Consider the following 21419-nt stretch of genomic DNA (forward strand, 5'->3'; position numbering starts at 1 on the left):
GCTAGTGAAATTGTGAAACAGAGAATACGTTCGCTTGGAACATAGAATTGCTTATCTAGTTCGATATCGTAGTCGTTATTGTTATAAAGCACGAGAGATGTTTGCAGATGAGAATATCAGGACCAAAGAGATATAGAAACTGTAGAAACTATAGAAACGGTAGGAACTCGTTTGGAAATGCAGTTTAGCTTGGCAGGCTTAAGGAAAGCAGAGATCGAAAACGACATCGTGAGCGAACAGCGTGAACAGTAACGCGAAGAGGGGAAGCAGAGCGAAGAGGAAACACTCCGGGATCCAATTCGTCGTTATTTAAATGGGGTCGCGTACGATTGAGCTCGTTTAAGTGCACACGATGCACTCGCGGTCCTGCTGTTCACGCGTCTCACGCTCGTGTCTGTGATACGCTTCTGTATTTTCTTCTATATTAAACGCGTGTCGATTTATCAACGACAAACAGTCACGATAATTCCAACGACTGAGCGATTCACTTCGATAATTCGATAATTGTCTTTTAACCGACTTCGAAAAAAGGAGATTCTTCAATCGACCGGTATATCTATGTATATACGTGCTTTTCTAGTTGTATGTTCACGCATAATCTCGTGATGCGTTAACCGATTTGAACGATTCTTCTTCTCTGTTCGAAAGTGGACGTTTCCTGGCCATAAATTACTGGTACATACGTTTTCCTGTATAATAGTAATAAGTTTGATAATAAATCGTATGAAATTTTACAAATTACCGGTTATCTTGTTCTCCCGTTCGACATAAAATTGTGAGATTACAAGGAAGTCATAGTCTTATCAATTCAATGATACTTTCAGTTAAAAGCTTAATGAATTATGCACGAGAGACTTGGTGTTTTAACCCTCGACATTGTGAATTACCTTTACTCTTACGATATTGCCGAAATTTGCTATTATCCTTTTGGCTTTCGAGTGAAATATAATCTCAAGCTCGACATAATCGTTGATCTTTAAGAAGGAGACAGATACAGATGCGAAGAAGTGAAAACAACAGTGTCAAAGTTAAATATACAATTTCCTACAAAAGTACTATTATATCGGTCATCGTCAACCATATTCAAAAGTGTCCAACTAATATTCTAAACAATATACCACGTATATAATTTTTATTATTATATATGTACAATTACCAATATAATTTTTATAAATCTCTGTACCCAAATGTAACAATTAGCTCGCAAGCCTCCATTCATAGCAACGATCGATTGATTTAAGATTCTTCGAAACTCATCCGACGGAAGGAGGAAATGAACGCGAAGCGGAATAAAAAGAAAAACAGTTCGAGGAGGAATTCGCTGACGAGTAGAGGTAGTCGGTGCACGTGTAATTAAAGTCAGCCGACGAATTCTCGGCGTTCTTTCGCCGGCGGCAGACGCCGTTTTAATTATTTAACTCGGCCGGGCGCGATAAGAGCTGCGGTAAACGCCGATTCCGTCTCTACGTTCGAAGTAACTTCGCCCGGTGAGTAGTCAGACAAGCGGCTGAGGGGTCGCAGTAGAAAAGGCGGCCGATGGTTCGACCTTCTCGTTTCTCTGGCACGCGCCAGGTGAAGTGGAAAAGGACCGCCAGACACCGCCGCAGTGAAAAAGAACCATCAGCCGCGGCCAAAGTGAAAAGGGACGACGCTGTTCAGACGAATGTCACGTTTTTCGCAGAAACTTCAAATCTCTACCGTATATGTAAATACACAAGGTTTCGATGATTCTCGGCCGTTAACCTTTACTCTGCGATATTCAGCTAAAGGTGATGCAGTTCACGTGTTGTTCAAATGTATTCTACTTTGTCACGAGGACTAAAAATAATGCTATAGATAACAATAAAGTGGAGGAAGCGTAGAACATTGAAGAATATTTCTTTTCTATGATTTCCTACATTACCTTGCTTTTCCGACATTACCTCGTAAAGTCTTAATTCTTTTTTTGTTTGTTATTGTTAAGGATGTAGTCAGAGAAAATAATTGCGCAACAAAGTTCAAGCGTCGAGGATTTACATAATCGATATTTCGAGCCAAAAGTTCAAACATCGAAAATTTACATAATGGATGTCTTACGTTTTACGTATTTCGTTTGGACGATTGTATTGACCGAAAACTGAGAAGATAAAACTCGAGTTTCGAAAGTTCAGTTGTAATAAACGTACAATTTTGTGATATTTTGTATTTCGCTACTCGATCAACACCAACATCCACACCTTTGATCCACGCACAATAGCCGTCCTCCGTATCTTGTTCTCGAATCATTCGAGGAGTCGAACTCTGTTAGAACTCCCCGTGGGTCATAATGGAGCCAAGAGAATTCGATATTTCGCCCGATTTTCAATTAAAAGTCTATCCCGGCACCACGGAGTTCTGGAATCAGGACAACCCATAACGAACACAGTTTCTTCGTGATGTGGATTGAGAAATATACGCATTAAAAATCGTATGAAAAAGAACCATATTCGAGAACAGAAAAGCTTTCAAAATGCTAATTCAAAAATAAACCAAGTGTTGAGAAGAATTATACCTAACTTGAAGAATTCGTGTATCTTACTATTACAATTAAAAATGGTCCTATTGTTCCGTGATCGATTAAACCTTCCAGTTGTTGAGAAGAACCGCCAGTAACAAAAATTCAAAAACAAAAATTCGTGTGTGCTGTATTAACATAAATAAAAGTGAACCTATTACACTGTGACCAATCAAACCTTCCAGATATTGAGAACAGCCATATTTAATAATAAAAATTCAGGCGACCAAAAGTAAGTTCCAAGTATCGAGGAAAGTCATAATTAATAACAAAAATTCGCGTCTTTCATTGCTATATTTGAAAATGCACCCATCTCGCTATAAAACAACGAAACATCGTATGCCTTGTCTTTACACTCAAAAGTGGGTCTACTGTACTAGGACGAATCAGGTGTCTCGAGCGTCGAGGGAAGCCATAATTAGCAAGAAAAATTCGTGTGTGCTCCACAAAATAAATTGGACCTGTTGCACTATAACCGATCAAACCTTCCAAATATCGAGAAGAGCCATGTTTAATAATAAAAATTCGTGTGACGTATCTTCATGATGGAAAGCGAGCTCATATTGCACCGTGGCTAATCAAGCGTTCCAAGCGTTGAGAAAGGCCATAATTAAAAAGAAAAATTACCGTGTGCTCTATTATTATAATTGAAAGTAGACCTATAACACTATAACCAATGGATCTTCGCACATATTGGGAGAAGAGACCTAATTATAGCAGCTCGTATAGCCTATCTTTATCATCAAAAGTGGCTTTACTGCGCTAGGTCCAGTCGGATCATTCAAGCGTCAATTTTCCATCTCTGCACAGCAGTTTCTTCGTGATTTGGACGATGCTCGTTTCGAAGAGGCTTCCGCGCGAGTTCACACGGAGACGAACGCATCCAGGACGATCGATGTTGAGAAGAACCAGCGTACCGGACTTTATCAGAGCCTGGAAGCGATTCCCGGCAACAGCTCCGCTGGTTTGGAAAACCAATGACCCTAATCGCCCGTTCCGATATGCTACACAAGGCTACGCCGATAGAACCGGGCCAATCCTTTGGAAACGTCAGAAACCTCCGGGAGACTGGAAAGTCCTACGCGCTTCTTTATCATCGTTCGACAAGGAAACTGTTCGGACTGTTGCGCACCTACCATAGGGAAACATAGCTGCAATATATTGCTGCGTTGAAACGTGTTTGAGTTACTTTCGACCAGTCGACAGATTGCTTGATGATTTATGAAATATTTAACAGAGAGTGTGTACAGGATGGCTGAAGCAATCATAGAGATGTGTTTACCTTGATACTTGATTAATTAAAGTCGAGTATACTGAAGTTTGTTTAAGAGCATTTGTTTTATATTATGACTTGATACATGCGATGACTGCAGGGGATACATAAATATTGTTGTAAACATTTCAATAATGTAAATTGCAGTATATGTGTGCAATGTTAATCATTGTGTTGTACATAGAAACAAAACTATTTCTTGACCGCGAGGTCGAAATTAAATAAATAAATACATATTTATACGTGTATAACGTTAATTACTAATATTTATATAACAATATAATTATGAAATATTCGTTTGCACACGCGTACAAAATATGCATTTACATGTACATGCTGTGCATCGAGATATTTTTTAAAACACACTGTACACTTTTGTATCTCGTTTAAAGTTCCATTTCTTCAATTCTATTCATCAACGTAATGAATTTACGCGAATATTCTCAGACTAATAACGACGTTCCGATGATTTTGCTTCCCACTAGTCTCTCGAATTTTCTAATTTCCAACAGACTATATACCCATCTAAATTTCTCACTCCACATATGCAAACTGTGTACAAAAATTCTTTTTACCGTCATTGGATTATATTTTCCCAGTCATTTTATTCATTCGTTATCAATGCGACGCAATCCGCACTGAATAACGGCTACCACGTTCCTTTCTCGCATTCTTGAGAAGTATCGAGGGCCATGCTACTCCAAAGCGATAAATTAGTCGCTAGAATCGGATGCCTGAAGCGGATCGTTCGTTTCTGGACAATGGCGCGAGGAAAATGAATGGGCTGACACCGGCGAGAATCGTCGCGTAAATACTCATCTAAATATTGAAATGCGAATACCGAATACCATATCGTACAAATATATCTTTTATTCATCCTGTAATTCTCGGATACAGAGAAATTTATTTATCGATGCTTGCTCAAGCGATAAGTTTTTTTTTTTTTTAAACAAAACATTCGTAACGTTATGTAATCAGAATTAAAACAATTACACCGCAGACGAATTAATACATCCAGTCGAATAAGACAACGACATAAATCAATTTTTAGGCGAAGCATAGATTGAAATATTTGACAAATGTTTTTTCATTGCGAGCTGCATAATTTAATAGTCTGGCAGATTAAATTCTCACACGACTCAGGCTTCTCCTACAAAAAGGATTCCAATTATCCAGCCAGAAGTCAGTTTTTGTTCCACTTCTGTCCCCCCCCCCCCTCTTTCACTTAGAACCACCATTACCGGTCTGCGGATTTTTATGCAAATTCACATTTTTCAGACTACAATTAAAAAGGGGTAGAACCTCGACAGGGGCTCAACTTGCGATCGTTCTAGCCAACAAGCATCGTAGAAAGTACTATGCTCTCAATACTTTACATATCTTTTCATATTACGCACACTCTGCGATCTTGCACTTTCAAATTTCCTATAAATGCATCAAGATCCGCGGTGTAACAAACACCATGAACACCAACCCTACGCATCGAAACGCTCAGACCATCAAAGAATCAACTCCACCGTCAAACGACCACCATTGGAACACATCACGGAAGAAGAGGGTCTCGTTCTTACGCGCGTCTGTCCGTGGATTCGTTAAAGAGTTGCCGGTGTCGCTGGTACCAATATACACGTACACAGGCACACGTACGAACACAGATGATGCATTGTATGAGTGTGTGGTGACCGTGACTGTATCTGCGTCGGAGGAAGAGGCACATTACGTTCAATCTACCTCCGCTCCGCTCGACTCCTACTTCGCGTTCCGCACTCGTGATCTGCGATCCAAAGAGAGACAAAAACGCGGTCCAGTGACTCACACCCTCTGATATTCGACACGATTTTACCACGGAACCGTCATCGCCCACGTCGCCATGCCAAGCGTGTATTTCCGCGTTTGAAACTTTGCTTCGATACTCGCGAGCTTCGCTATGGTTGAACGTAGTTTGAAGCTCGCAGTTGAACGTAGTACGATTAATCGTATCGATAGTGGCACAATTAGAAACACGTAAGTTTTAGAACAGAGGCTTTTTAAAATCTACAAAGAAATGTTGGTCGTTTGAACGGCGTTATACGGCTGACTTGTGGCAAGATACACCACTGTTCGTAAAAATAGTACAACCCTGCACTTTGTAGAGTCACAAAAGAACCGAAAAAGAGCCAGTGCTGTTGTTAGACCAAGACCAGATTGATAGTAGCGCACAAGTAATAATTTTACCATGCTGTTATAAGTATATTTTATGTTTGACGTGATAGAAGTAGAAACATAATCTTCTATTCAATAAGGGCATATTTGAAATTGTTTGAGTTGGGCCACTGTCGTTGTCAAGCAGAGATGTAAACAGGTCTCGACACTCGTACAACGAAAGAATAAAAGAATACAGAAAATTGAGTGGTGAAAAATCAACATGGAAGACAAGCAGGTTCTCGTTCTGCACATGCGTGACATCCTATGAATGTGTCAAACAGGGACACCCTGCTCATCTCCGTCTGTGTCGCAAGAACGACAACTTTGTTGTCTTTCGTGTTGATTTTTCGCGACTCAATTTTTGGGACGGGATCCCCCTAGCGAGTGTCGAGACCTGTTTACATAACCGTGGTTTGAACATGTTTGAAGACAGTTGTTGAGAGAATCCAGAGATTTGATTGTTGAGAGCTATTGAAACTGGATGTGATTCGTATTGCAGATGGAAAGTATTCTGTTTGCTAAAGTTTGGTGATGTACGCAATGGTTCAAAGTTGGGACGTAAGATTAATCGTATAGTTAATAATATTTAGTAGAATAATTTCTACGAAATAGAGGTTCCGTGGAAAGATGGAATTGGTATGCATGTTTAATATCGTTGTTTAATATCAAATTTTTAAAGATGACTAATTAATCGAAATTATTTTTACTTTAAGATATTAGTTTAGAGTATCGATGAAATTGATATCGATGTTTGGACCTGTTGTTTTAAACTTAGCGAACAGATTTGATCGACAGAATTGACTGATATAATTCATGTAGAGAAGGGGATGTAAGATAAGGATGAAACTGACGTAGTTTGAAGTTGTTGTGAAACGTCTTGAAACACGAACAAACTTATCGTTTATATATATATATAATTCGCCAATATAATTTATACAAAAGAAAGGTTGATAATGAAGATGGAGTTGGCATCGATGTTCGAGATAGTTGTACAAGTTCTTCCAAACTTGTATGAACAAACTCAGAACTTAAATGTATAATTGACTAACACAATTTATACAAGAATTTAGAATAAGCAATAAGCATGAAATTCCTATTGATGTTTCAAGTTGTTTAACGATGTTTGTAAAAGTAAAATCTTTCGCTAAAGTAGAATTTCTATATGAAAATATTAACGTTGTACTTAATTTTGCGTCGTCCTGTAGTTAATTCTCAAAATTCCGGTTATACGATACGCAATAGGAATATACATGTGTCTTGAAATGGAACGTTGTTTCCATTGTTTCTGTCAGTTTCAATTTCGTTATACGTTTTATCAAGCGATCGTGTTTCAGCTCGATTCCATGTTTTTCATTGAAAAAAAAAACATTTTCATTCTACAACACAGTTTATGACACTCGTCTCTTTGATCTCTATCCCGTTGTCATCCTCCTCCTCCTCCTCCTCCTCCTCGTCCTCCCTTCTCCTCAGGAAAAAAGAGTCAGGATATAACCGTGTACCTACGTTTCACACAGCCGGCAGGCGGAGCAGTAAAAAGAATTCACGGAAACAACGATCGCGTGACACGCGCGTTGATAACACTACCCACGTGGACGTTCAATCTATGTCGTCTTTAATAGCAATGCCACTTGAAATTAACCTATAAACGAGAACTCTAAAACTGCTTTTTTTTTACTGGAATTTAATCGTCGCAGAGCACACGAGGGAAAACATGACAAGTACAATTATATCGATTCTCCGATTTGAACGTTAATTTGAACCGTGAACAATCTAGTAGATCGAAAGATGCGAGTCTTAACAGTAACCGACAAGTTTTAGGTTTTAGTTCGGTTTCCAGTTGCAGAGCAAAGGCGCAATTATTAAGACAAGCTACGTTCTAACATGCCCAATTTGTTTAACATAATCAACAGCAATGTTAAAGTAGTTTTACGAGATATTTAATCTTCGATACTTAACATAGTGTTCAGCTCAATTTCAGTTATATTAATAGCAGCTGTGCCGTCTCTTCAAAAGCGACAACCGAAGAAAAATGATTCTCCTAAATAAATTACTGCCCGCAAGCAACTTTACGCTGGAAAGTTTAACCTTTGAACTTGCCGTCTCAGTTAGGAAACAAAATTGCCGAAACGTTAACGAACTGGGGAACACGCGGGGTCAGAACACAGCGTATAGCCGATGAAATTCTCGACAGTTTTGGAAGAGAGGTAGCTCCGAAAGTCTAGCGCACCTGGTCTCATCGATTGCGCGTGACGTGATTGTACATTTTGAAAAGCACTGAGAGGTGTTGGCTTAGCTAGGAGCGAGCAGGTAGTGGGCGTATATGGATTCGACACGGGAACAATCGGTTAACTGGTTGAACGTTCGCGCTCGCGTACAGCCATGTTGTATGACACGACGGTTAGATGAAACATTAGGCGAACGTTAGGCGATGTTATAGCGGTACGTGAGAGAGTGGTACCGCCAGACCGTACGACTGTCAGCGATATTATACCTGGCGCTATTACGCGCCATTAAAGCACGTTAAGCAGAGTTCCCAAAGCGTTCATAAGGTCAGGTGTATGGAAATACGTAAAACGCTTCCACCTACATCGGAGACCATAAAACGAGTAGCAGAAGAGCGGAATTTTGTTTAAATTACGTCGAGTGGAAGATTTGAAGTGTGTGGAATTACGTGCAGAATCATCTTCGCATTCTACGAAGCGACGTGGCTTGAAAATTATGTATTCGCATTACTTGATCGTTTCTATGTTTCAGGAATTATTTTCTGCTTTTATCATCATTTTTGCCAGATTTCCCGGCTTGCAGATTGTTCGTCCGCTTATTTATTTACATATCCCGAGAATTGCTTCCTATCTGCATTTGAATCCTGGCATTCCGCTATTTTGTCAAGTTCCGCCGCTTGAAACTTACGTATTCACCTGCTTGTTCATTCGTACGTACCAGGAATTATTCTCTATCTTTAATAGCGTGCTGATTCTATTTTGCATACGTTGCTCATAATATTCTCTCAGAGAAGACTTTTCCGTATGTACTTTAAATAGATTTAAAAGTACGGTTAAATCCGTTTAATCTTTTAATAGTTGCCCTTCGATCGGGAACTTCCTTTTTCCCAAATGGCTATCTTATAATGGAAACACGAGGTAATCAAAGGATTGGAATTTATAATTCAAGGAAAGTCTGTGACGAAAATTCTTATCACGAGGCATTATTTAGCAGATTGTCTTCGTTGAACGGTAAAATAGAGGAGGATTACTTTGCATTTGGTCGATAGCTTCGTGTTCAGAGAAAGAAGCGCATACCATGGACGTGCACGAGAAGTGGAATTCAAGCATTTGCCTTCGGAAAGATTTGGGATCCAATATTCCCTCTTTCAAGCAAATCCAGCACTGGCAAAAAATAAAAAGAAAAGATCGTTTTTCACCAAAAAACGTATTTGCTGAATGGGATGGACTTTGAACCGACGTTATTCAAAAATAACATTTTTATCGCTCTGTTTACTTTCTATTTTTGCTGTATCGTTCGAAATGAAATCGAGAGATGAAATTTGAGATACAATTTCTACAATATCGGCCTTTCAATTATAATTAAAAACTTCCACGATTACGAAATTTAACAACAATAGAGGGACTAAAATAAATATTAGTAATTACTCCAGAGAAAAAACACTGAATCAGACTGGGGAAGGACCAGCAGAATTAAAAGCAATAATGGAGAAGAGAAGGGCAATAAAAGACGGGGAGGAACGACAAGAAGGAAGCACGGCAAGCAGGCGAAAGCCCAAAAGTTGCAATAGCTTTTAGTCATTAGTTTTTAGTTGTTAGAGATAGAATAACTTAAGGGAGTGCAATACAATAGAGTGGATAAGGAGGGAGGTAGAGTATATAAGAAGCGAAATAGATATAAGAGATGTAAAACGGAAAGTTCGTCCAAAGCCGAAAGGCACGGACTAAGTAACAATAAATAAAATAAATAATATTAATTACTCGAAATAAAAAATTGTAATAAAGCTGATGAAACTTTGAGGACGGCTAATCGTATTTTAATAGCAACGAATGTGTTAACAGGTTGACAGACAGATACTGTAACTGTCGAACTACGAAACTATTGAAATTCTGTTGAGGAAAGTCGGTCGGTGAATCTTCGTTGACAGCTGAAACGCATCGACTGGATGGACCAGTTTTAAAAGTTCATTGCAGAACAAAAGGGAACTGCGGCTAGGTCCTGAGATGAGTTTCACGTAGTTTCGTTGTTCCAACGTCCGAAGTTACTTTCCTGCCGTTGTTTCTCGCTTTTCAGGAAATTTAAGTGTCCTCGAGGCAGACGTAATTTCAGAAAGAGCAATTTTCCTACATCTTTGTTTACTCGCCAACTTTTCAATTGCTGTTTTCTTTTTTTTTTTTTTTTTATTCAACATTACGAAAAACATCTTTGCAACCTGATAGCGCAAGATGCCTGATTTTATTATGCAAATAGCTGGGTCTTAAAGAGTATAATGGGATAAAGAAGTTTCTCTTGAGCGTTAAAAAAGAACAAAGACGCCTCTCGTGTTTGGAACGAAAAGAGAAAACAGAGAAATCATGGCCATTTTAAGGACGACACACGGCTACACTGACTACGCGTCTACGACCTTTACGTAACAATTTATTGAATGCTTTATACAACTGCACAAAGAGAAGTATGAAAAAAATATTATCGTTGGGTATATTTCCTGAAACAGAATTAAAAAGGAAGGAACGACGAACATACAGACGCAGAGGATAAACGCCAGAATACAAAAGTTGGATTTTACTAAAATTAAAAAGACAAACATTATGTTCGTCGAGCGAATGGTTAACTGCACGATACAAATTTGAGAAAAAAAAAAAGAAGTATAATTCGTGCACCGACAACAGGACTGGCATAATTCCTCGATGGAGCTAATCGTTGTTGAAAAATGACGTTTCCACGATAATAAATCATAGGATCGTTTGAAGCGTCAGTGGCTTATGATGCCTGGGTAATTAATTAATCGCGCGACAGTCGCCGGCGTGTTGTCGCAGCGGAGGATCCGGGAATTGCGACGGCGATTACGCGGACCTGTATCTCTAAATATTTATCGAAAAAAGAAAGAGAGCAGAGATGAAGGGGAAAAAGAAAGGAAGTGGGAAAATAAACGGACGGCTGGGATTAACAGAGAAGAATGCTCTTTTCACCGAGTATGAAAAGCTCTATAGGTGTTCGTAATTTCAGAGAGAACGCCAGGCCTGCCTGTTCACAAAGTATCAAAAACGATGCGGACACGCTGGTGAACCAGTTCTTCTATGATGCGCCAAAAGTACTTTTGTACACCGGGTGTCCCGTTTCCACCTATTTCTCGCAGAGCATAATTTTTTACTATGTAATTTTATTATGTACGTATGCTTATGATTATAAAATGCGTTAGATTTCCCTAAAAATTCGTTTAAAATAGATTTCTTTGAATTTCATTTTACACAAATTTCTTCGAAATTCGTTTCAAGTAGATCTTTTTAAAATTCATTGTATCATCTCGGTTTGCGAGTCGACAGAGGAACGTTAGAGAATCGTTAAAAATTCAAAGAAAAAACGCACTCGATACGAAGCAAAGCTCTTTTATGGCTTTTGAAAACGAAACGATTCGCGGGGATCCGCGCAAACGATCCAGTGGCGATATCTCCGTCGAGTGTCTAATTACTTTCTGTTCTTCAGTGGACGAAAAAAAGCACACGATTCGTGGAAAGCACTAGGACCGAATAGACTGAACAGCCTGGAAACGGTTAGTTTCTCACTGTAATTACGAGCAGCTCAGTTGCCTACAATTCAGAGCAAACAAACGTTTATTATTGCCCGCCAGTATCCACGTGTTTGCCTTCTGAAATAGCAACAATGTGCCAACTAACCATAAAACGAATGATACGCGCGACAAAGGCGTGTTTGATCAATGTTACAAAGAACATAAACGGAATTAGAAAGGATATAACGTACGTAATTTTTTCAGCTCGAGTCTCGTATCTGTCTAACACGTGAAGTGCACCGTGTTCATCGGAAAACTACTATAATTGTTTCGACAAACCTGGAAATAAATTTCCAACGTTACCTGCCTCGTTTAAAATTTCATCTCGTCCTCGGAGTAATCTGCTCGAACAGACTTCGTTGATTACGCTTTAAACAATCTGCTTTCTACTGAACGTCCGTTTTGAAAAATTAAATGTGACGCGGGATATAGAAGGTTGAAGCATTCTGTGGGAAATAGAATGTTGAAGTTGATGGTTGGAGACTTTACGGAAATTAGTCAAATTAAATAGTCCAATTAATCTAAGAGGCCACTTTCGCTCGATTCCCGCGTTTTAATTCAGAAATTCATTGAAAAATACGCGAAAGTAATTATGCGCGCGTATTATTCCGCGGAGAGGAATTTTTCTTGTTTTGAAGCATCAGCCTTCTACAAATACACCGATCGCACGATTCTCACTTCATACAAATCTTTGGAAATAATTATTTCGACATTATACAAATTATTATAGCGTTATAGAAAACGATAAAAAAACGATGTAGATGTGTTTGTGATCCGTGAAAATGTGATAAAAGCAGATACGTTTCTAAACTTTCACTCTTCTATCGATTATTAAATAATAATAGAAACTAGTAACACCGACACATAGAGAGGTAAGATAGAAATGAAGTTTATTCGGTAAACAAGTACATAAGAATAATAATCCAAAGAACGTTGTAAATGTGACGAATGTTCGTCTCGGATGAATCACATTTCCCAAGGTTAACGCATATTGAACCAATTTCTGTTGATGCAAAGATATATCAAGGGATCCTCGATACTCAAACAAAGAGGGAACAGAAATCTTTTAATAAACCACTAACGATGCGTGACTCGAATAATAACTTCATGTGACGAAGAGTGCCAGGGATCAATTAGATCAATTACAAATTGTTGCTTCTGTACTTGACGACGAAGCGATACATAGCTACTTGCACTTGTTCTCATAAAATTGCTAACTAGTAAATAGTATAACAAATTATCAACTAGTCATTATCTTTCGACATATTAGTAACAATGATTTTTTTGATATCAGGATATATGTACGTATATTACGTCCATTTATTACTGTTGAGGTTGACTGATACGAGGAACGAGTGGATGGATTTGTACCAGAAAAATATATTGAAATAAGTATATGTATAAGTATAGGTATAACGTATGTTGATCCAGATCTTCGCTCTCTCAGTGTTAAAATACAATAGAAGGAGGACGATAGGCAGCACGTTCGTGTATTTATAGCAAAGGACATTAGCAAAAAAGATTAACCTTGTTGTGTAGCTGTAGCTGAAGGCTACAAGAAACAGCGATAGAAATGTATTTATAACTCTTCTGTTTCTAGACCTTGTAACCGAAAACAAAATGTGTATCCAAGGACACGATAATATGGACCTCGCGTTATTTGGAATTTTGTTCACTAAATTCTATTCTCTTCGTAACAGCGGTGTCCGAGTGACGGATATACGAAAGAAAAAATGTGTAGAGTTTTTCTCCTACGAGATAAAATTCCATTTCCTAAAATTATAATGGAACGTTTAGCTTTCCAATCGGCTGTATGCAAATGCATAAATTTTCAAACGCCGGACTTCATATTTCAAATCCGCCGTTGTAACAGCGACTAGATTTCATTCCGATGGATCAATCGGAGGAACATGCCGATTTTCCACAATTCAACCCCTCGACAACCCCTAATCAACCGCTAATCTCGCTTCTACGTGCTCGATAGATAGATAACTTAATAAACAGGTTTTTCGACGAACATTGGTCGTTGAAAGGCAGACGGAAACCAGGGGAGAGCTCTAATTAACTCGAACAGATATCGCGTAATGGGACTCGAAATGGATTCAATTAAAGGAGAACGGTATGGGAGGAATCGGGTGCTCGGTGGTCGGTTTCGTTTCGTCATTAATGAAAATTCGTAATTACGGTATTGCAGCGATAGTGATGAAACGCGCGCTCCGTGGAGAACAGCTACTTGTAGATTATGTTACAAGTTTAATTAGCAGTCGACGAGAGTGTCTGTCCGAAGCCTGGTCATACTACGTGTAACGGTGCAACACTCGTTAACCAACTTTATAACAGCCAATGCATCGCGTTCGTTGGATCAACGTAATCGCGATATCGCCGGGAATCAAGCCACGCCGATTTAATCGCCGGCTGTCACGGTCCATGACGAATGTTTGCCAACCGTTCTCAATAGAACGTTACGTCGCCTCTTGCTGGTTATTGTTCGTTGATGTTCGGTACAGGCCGGTTAACGTCGGTTGTTGCATCGTGATTGTGCGATACGATGCCGATAACACTGTGAACTGTTGCAATTTATCGCGCATTCAATTTGGAAATATTTATGATCGAGAGAGGAAGAACAGTTTTTAATAGGTTTGCAGATACGTACAGCGTAGGTGGAGATTTGAGGCTGCAAAATGTAACGAGAGGAGGACAATAAGATTTAAGAGTAGGTGAACTTTAAATCATATTAAGTAACAAGTCAGTTTTCTTCTCAGACAATGAAGTTATACTTCAGTTACTGCTATTTCGCACTATGCTTCTTAGATGTTTGCACAAACCTCGGTTTTATTAAGCTAACTCACGCAACGACTTCCAAGTAAACACATCCCGACCGAGTCAGACAAGACGCGACAAGATTCAGTGAATCTTCTTTCAGAACGATAAAGTTATTTTTCAATTACCCCTCTTTCATATTACGTTTCTTAGACATTCGCATAATCCTGGGATTCATCTATTCAAGACAGTAAACTAATTCACGCAACCACTCGAAAGTAGACGCAGCCCGTCCAAGTCGGACAAAACGAAGCATCAAACTTCCTGCTTTGAAGACAACGACGTTGTTTTTCGCTTGCTTCCCTTCCGCGATATGTTTCTTAAATATTTGCACAAACTTCAGATTTTTCTATCTACAGACCGTCGACTAAAGACACGCGGTAACTCAAAAGTAGATACAGCCCGTGTCCGGTCAGACAAGAAGTGAAACAACGCGCAAGACAAGCGTTGTATTTGATGGCGAGGTAAAATTTGTTTAAAGTCAATGCTTATGTAGGTGCGAGAATATGACGATGAAAATCGTGCGTAGGATTTTTAGATATTCTAATAATATTAATAATAAATCGATAAGTTGCAAGTTATGGATTTCTATCGTAGAAACAGTTATTTTTAGACTCTACGACTCTACGATTTTATACTATGCTTCTTAAATATGTGCACAAAGCACAAACGTATCTATGCAAATATTAACAGAATACACGCAATAGCTGGAAAGTAGATACAACTCGTACTCGGTCAGGCAAAACGAAACACGACGCACAAGACAGGCATCTTATTTGGTCGTAAAGTAAAACTTTCTTTTCGCATATATAGGTTTTAACGTCGCATTAACTGTACCTACGTGGTTGTCAGCGACAACTATGCGAGTATAGAGAGATTTACTATGTTAGAATCTGGTAAACAACGATATGTCTTTGGGAAAGGAGAAAACGGTCGAAATTCGATCTGTTTCACGGAGTTTTGCATTTTAACTTCCTTCGAAGTCAATGTTTACGAAGCTATAAGAAAATGATAGTTAAGTCGAGCTTTAGGTGCCTGATAACATTAACAACAAATTGATAAGTTGTAGAATACAGACATCCGTTGTATTAGGTTGTCCGAAAAGTTTCCTTCGTTTTATGAGGTAATAACAGATACACAACGTTTTCTGTTTTATATTATTTTGCCGAATTACGTACGATCCATTTTGTTCTGTTGAGATAAACACCGCGACATTTTACAGACTTGGTTTCGCGTTTGTACGAAGGTGCACTGTTGTAAAAAACACGTTTGCAAAAGAAGGAAACTTTCCGGACAACCTAATAGAATCATCACGATTCTACATTCTACGCTTCTTAACCAGTTAACCGTCTTCGACGAGTATACTCGTCATGAAGAGATAGGAATATTTTGTGTTACGACGAGTATACTCGTCATGCGTAAAGAGTAATTACAAATTGCTATTTAAATTTATATTCGCAAATTTTAACATGTTCTTTAAGATGTTTAAAAAAATATGAATAATTATGAAAAAATCTGCTTATAGCGTGAAGAAGGCGACACATTCTTAGTCACAGACTTCTCAAACAGGTCGTAACAGCTAAATACTTGCACAAACCACAAACCTATCTATTCATTCACTGAACACACGCAACAATACCAAAGTAGATACAACCTGTACCAAGTCAGGCGATACGAAGCATCGATAAATCAATGGCGTGAACGAAAGGCGCGTTAATACAACCTCTCTGGAGTCTAATGGACGCAGTTTCTTGGCCCTGCTCCGAATCGCCTAATTAACAGCATCCTTTTATTTGGCAGGCGCTGAAATTTACTCGACCACAGTCTCTATATGTGGCAGCAATATTTTCTCCGAGCTGTCTATCGGTGCTAACCGATCGACCCTCGAGGAACGCTATTTTTTGCATCATTACAGCTATCGGGACGACGGGCCTCGTTTCTTTCCCTTCGATCGTGGAAAAACGTGCGATTCCACGATTTGCGAAACGTTTCATTAACGCGAGCCTGGACGATAACGAGGGACTGGTGGATTGATAGGGGCGAACAGATCGCGAGAATTCCCTGATATATTAATAGAGATCGCATCGTATCGGATAATCCAATGGTAATGCGAGTGAACCAACGAGAAATTAATTGAATCGAATGATAAGGCTGAGTTGTTTCAGTTTATCGAAAAGTATATCGAGATCGATTCTGATCGCTGATCTACATCGTGTTTGAGGATATACTGCACGGGCTGTTTCATTTGGATTGCGTTTTGATAAATAACATTTAATATTCGGTAAAGCTAGACGCGCAAATTAATTTGATTCAACGTATAATCTGTATGCTCTATCTTTATCTATGAATTTAAAGTAACGGCGAATCACTTCGACAAAATAGGAGATTTGTTATCCGATGATAATTTGAAACGGCGAGAAAAATACATTTAATCGTGGGAGATAAAACGCTTTCGTCTGGTCTTGGAATTTGCGAATTTTTACATTCCGCTTTCGTTCTTGCTTCAACGATCAAGTAACGATCCTTTCGTATTTGCCACAGACTTTAGAAATTTTCTGGCGATAAGAATATATGATTGCGTTCGAGGATGAACGAGCGAACGCAGCAGATTATGCTTTCTGCTCTGGATATAGCCTTTTTCGTGCCACAAAATCTTTCACGCGTTAAAGATTAATCTGGTTTTGTCTTAAGAATAGAAAAGCACCCGTCTTCCTGCCAAGTTAAGAAAGATGGAAACGAGAAAAGTTAGTCGAGATTAGGATCTTTTGCCGAATTTGCCGATGGTTCGCCATCTGCTCGCCTTCCACGTCTAAATAAAATCCAATAGATACGTGGCAAGTTTAGACACGAGAAGGTTGCTCGGTTCGATTCCATCGAGAAATCTAAACATTTTGGTACAAGTGTGCTTAACCAGGGCGACGTCGCGCAATATGGGCAAAATGAGTTTCATATAGATTTCGTATAAATTTCTAAACAAGGTCACACGGATTTCAGAACTCTGGAAAACCTCAGAATCGACCGGTGACTCGCGCAACTTGGCATCCATGTTTCACGCTATTATGGAAGTTAGCACGTACCAGTCGTTAATTAAATAAACAAGCTCGCCAAAATTTATTGGCAAATTACATGTATTGTACTCGTTTCGGTTAACCGAAAAAGAGCATAGCAAGGGTACGCGATAAAACGTATTTTGATTTCAACAAGGTTAATATCAATCTCTCATGATCGAATTACAATCGATTCGCTTCACTCGACAATTGTCAAGTTAACTATCGCTCCACGATTCTCATCAATGGATTAGTCATATTTTTTAATGGATATGTTACGTCGACCGACTCTTTACCTAAACCAGGCCACACACCGCGGGCAAGATGGCAGCCAGACGTCTTCAGATCCTTGCTGCGTACCCTCGATAGTCTCAAGTATCCTCCATAAATCTCATGAATTTTCTGGTTGAGGTCCTTCAGACCGAACAAATATTCTTTCACTGAATTGTTTTCTAAAGTTTATTGTCCACCGCGGGAAAGTTGCCTTTTCTCACGTGCGAGGCCTCCCACTAGCAAATTTATCTCGAGGGCGGTTAGCATCCTTCCTCATCCGCCACCATAACGAAATAACCAATTAACAACGGAGCCTATTTCCCTCATTCTCCTAGTCAAAATTGTCATCAACAAATCCGATGATCCCGCGCGCTAGACACACCCATCCTTAGCTTTCCTCCGCCACAGCATCGTCGTCGATCTTCGCTGATTTTCCATCTTTCAAACAGTCAACATCTTTTGACCGGGTTTCCACCCTTAGACCACTCACTTACTTAACTCATACACGCGCACCAGCGTGACTATCTTCTTTACGTCATATCTAATTTAAATATCTCTATTATCATAACCGAAATAGGATCGATCATATCGTGGCGTCGATTATCTAATCGCAAAAATCGGGAATTTACGACTCCCGTTGACGTGCTTCCTCGCGATCGCGTCTCTCCTCGAGTGGTGGAAAGAAGATATTTTTGGTAATTTCTTTAATAAGTCGTTCTAACTCGATCGAGTGTCACATTGACCCCATCTATTGCTGGCCCTTTTACGATCGAATGTCCCTTCAGCTACGTGATAGAAATGTTGCTCGCTAATTATTGATGATAGAAATACACTGCTCTACTGAAAATTATTGTAGAAATGCTCTAATGAAAATTATTCGAATAATTACTGAAATTTTAAAAACTACATCACGTTGTTTACGTGTAACGTCGAGTATGGTAGGATTAACACTAGAACTACCGATAGTTAACACGAAGCTATTTCTACCAAAACCAGTCGAAATGACTGGTCTTTTTATATTTATCGATTTATTACTTTCTTACAGAAGGAATTCAATGTTATGTAGTAGATTTTTGGTATTATCAATCCATCTGGCATCCCTAAACGAGGGTTGACACATTTAAAAAATTGTAGAACCAGTCGTTTTCGCTGGTGTGGCACTTCTGGCGTTAGCATCTAGCGATCTAGCGATCGATCTGGAATTTTCCTGATAACTGATATCGTCGTATCGAATGATACGCGGTAAAAATTGTAAAAACGTATGGAGAGTTGTAAAAAACGAGGAAACTGGTTAATTGGGGTTCGATAAACAGAGTGCAGCACCCTTTCACACTTTCACTGGTATTGGTATAAGTAGCCTCGATACAAAATTATTTTCAGTTTAAATACAAAAAAAACAAAATAAAATTCATTCTATTATTCTTTTAGTTATCGCTGCGAAAGTCATTACATCATTGAGGAAAAAATATAACACGAAGTAGGAATTTTAAAATAAAATTGCAAAACCAGTCAATTTGACTGGTATGGTAGTTCTAGTGTTAAGCGAAACACCACACCTTTTGTAACTCCAATGTCAATTTTACATAGCAGAAAATAAATATCTTCAAGTAATATTTTTAAGTGAAATATTAGCGATTATTTAAAAACACGCTGAATTATTCGCGAAATTTCTCGACTTCGAGACTCGGTATTACAGCAGATGCAACGATTTCCCTTCCGCTTCACGCCGGAAGGACGGATTATTCACAAAGCAGCTGAAATTGATAATATATTAAACGAAAGGAAACCCGCGGAATAACTTCCATTCTGGAAGCCTCTGGAGGGGTGGAAATTTCATTGAATAATATATCTTGATCTTTAATAAAACAAACTATATAGAGGTTCTCCCAGTGCTCAACACAGAGCATTCAATGTAAAATGAGATTTCCACGCCATTCCGTGGTTCGATTCACAGTCGTCCCCGCGGAGAATTCAACGTCGTCAAGAAATCGAATAAAAGGAACACCCTGATAGTCACCTCGATGAGAATTTCAGCCGGTTCAATTTCCCAACCTGAACCAATCAGCATCAACGTTTCGTTATTTAACCAAGTAATTCGACGCTGTGTCGATTTATGTAACTCATTTAGAAGGCTGCCCTTATGATTAAGGATTTGCTTATAATCACTCGAACGATACAGATTTTAATTCGTAGCTTTCGAAGCACAATGAAAAGAAGAGATACGACATAGCGATTTTTCGCTAATTTTCTATCTTCGTGTCAGTGGCTTTTAATTTCGATGGCTGAAAAAAGGTATTTTTATATAAATAGTTGAAGGGGCAAATAACTATATTTTTTGTTATGTTATCTATTAATAATAATTGATATAAAGATACTAAGCCTCTCGAAGGTAGCTGATAATTTGAAGATGTTTCGTAAGATTACTATAATTACCATGTCTAACTTGGCCAATATCGGTCTGCGTAACTAATTTTTAAAATATTCAAGAAAATAATAAAAACACATATTTAATTCCAAAATCAAATGAGAAGATAATCACAATATTTTGAAAATAATTATTCTTCTTTAGAAAACCGAGAATGATGATTTATTAGAGACATGATTAATTTTATTTTATTTTATTCTATCATTCATTTCACAGGGAAGAAATGTCCCTTTAGTGAAAAACAAAAGATGCAATGCAGGTGATACAGGAGAGATAGTAAAACCTACGATAAAAGATATAAGAAACAAATACCAATAATTAGGAAGAAGCTAAGATGTAGAATTAAGATCCAAGGTAGAAAAGTTATACATTTGTCTTAAGTACTATCTCAAAGATTCAATAGATAGACTAAATAAATCAATCTTGTGATGAATGAGATTAATGCAATTCATCGCTTTATTAAAACAACTATGGTACGTATTCTTCTGAAGGGTACGTTTACGAAGACTAAATGTACGATTGAGAGACAAATTATGGAACGTCCAAGACTTTAAGATCGTCGCAATTGTAGAAATTAAATGGTAAACGCAGTAGCATCGAATCTTCAAATTTTATGTTGAATATCCTTGCTACGTAGACTAGATGTCTTTATATTGACAGTAGATTCTTGCAACGGAAAGACGTTAAAAGTTCTTGCAAAGTAGGGGCACAGATGGAGAAACTGGGTTAGACGACTTTACATCGTGTGAAAATTAATCGTGAAAATTTACCGAGAGCTAGTTGCCCCGGTTTAATTAGCCGCTTAAAGCAGCTTGCCAGGAAGAACTGGATAATTAAGGAGCGAATGAATCTACGGCTGCGGAAAGAACGAGCCGGACTCTGTTCGGTTATCAGAGTTAATCCCTGACGACTGTCTCCGTATTCTGCGGAGATTTTGTGTTTCTCGAGTCCTGACTAGGAGTGGCGCTATAATTTGAAAAAAGCAGGCCAAACTGAATTTGGACTACGTACACGACTATATCTAATGATTGATGATACTTCAGGAGCTGAAAGATCATATCCAAACAGCGAAG

At 38.6% G+C, this 21419-nt stretch overlaps 2 protein-coding genes and 1 long non-coding RNA gene across 7 annotated transcripts in view; 2 read left to right on the forward strand and 1 right to left on the reverse strand.

Annotated features, from left to right (window-relative positions):
• LOC122567594 (sodium/potassium-transporting ATPase subunit alpha) overlaps nt 1-21419 on the reverse strand; it is a 168995-nt gene that overhangs the window by 114525 nt on the left and 33051 nt on the right. The window lies entirely within an intron of this gene.
• LOC122567612 (trigger factor-like) overlaps nt 1-21419 on the forward strand; it is a 46258-nt gene that overhangs the window by 6264 nt on the left and 18575 nt on the right. Inside the window, exon 2 of one of the 2 annotated variants that reach the window (XM_043726367.1) lies at nt 1964-3966. The exons of the other annotated variant lie outside the window; for it this stretch is intronic. Within the exon in view, the coding sequence (XP_043582302.1) occupies nt 1964-2020 (57 nt within the window). The 3' untranslated portion in view covers nt 2021-3966. Of the gene's footprint in view, nt 1-1963; nt 3967-21419 lie in introns of those variants that run through there. 2 annotated transcript variants of the gene reach the window in all.
• Nucleotides 8960-10010, forward strand: LOC122567624. Its single transcript, XR_006316847.1, has 2 exons — nt 8960-9130; nt 9207-10010. It is a non-coding gene; the product is annotated as an uncharacterized LOC122567624 (long non-coding RNA).

The sequence above is a fragment of the Bombus pyrosoma genome, linkage group LG5 (genome assembly GCF_014825855.1).
Source record: "Bombus pyrosoma isolate SC7728 linkage group LG5, ASM1482585v1, whole genome shotgun sequence".
Lineage (NCBI taxonomy): Eukaryota > Metazoa > Arthropoda > Insecta > Hymenoptera > Apidae > Bombus > Bombus pyrosoma.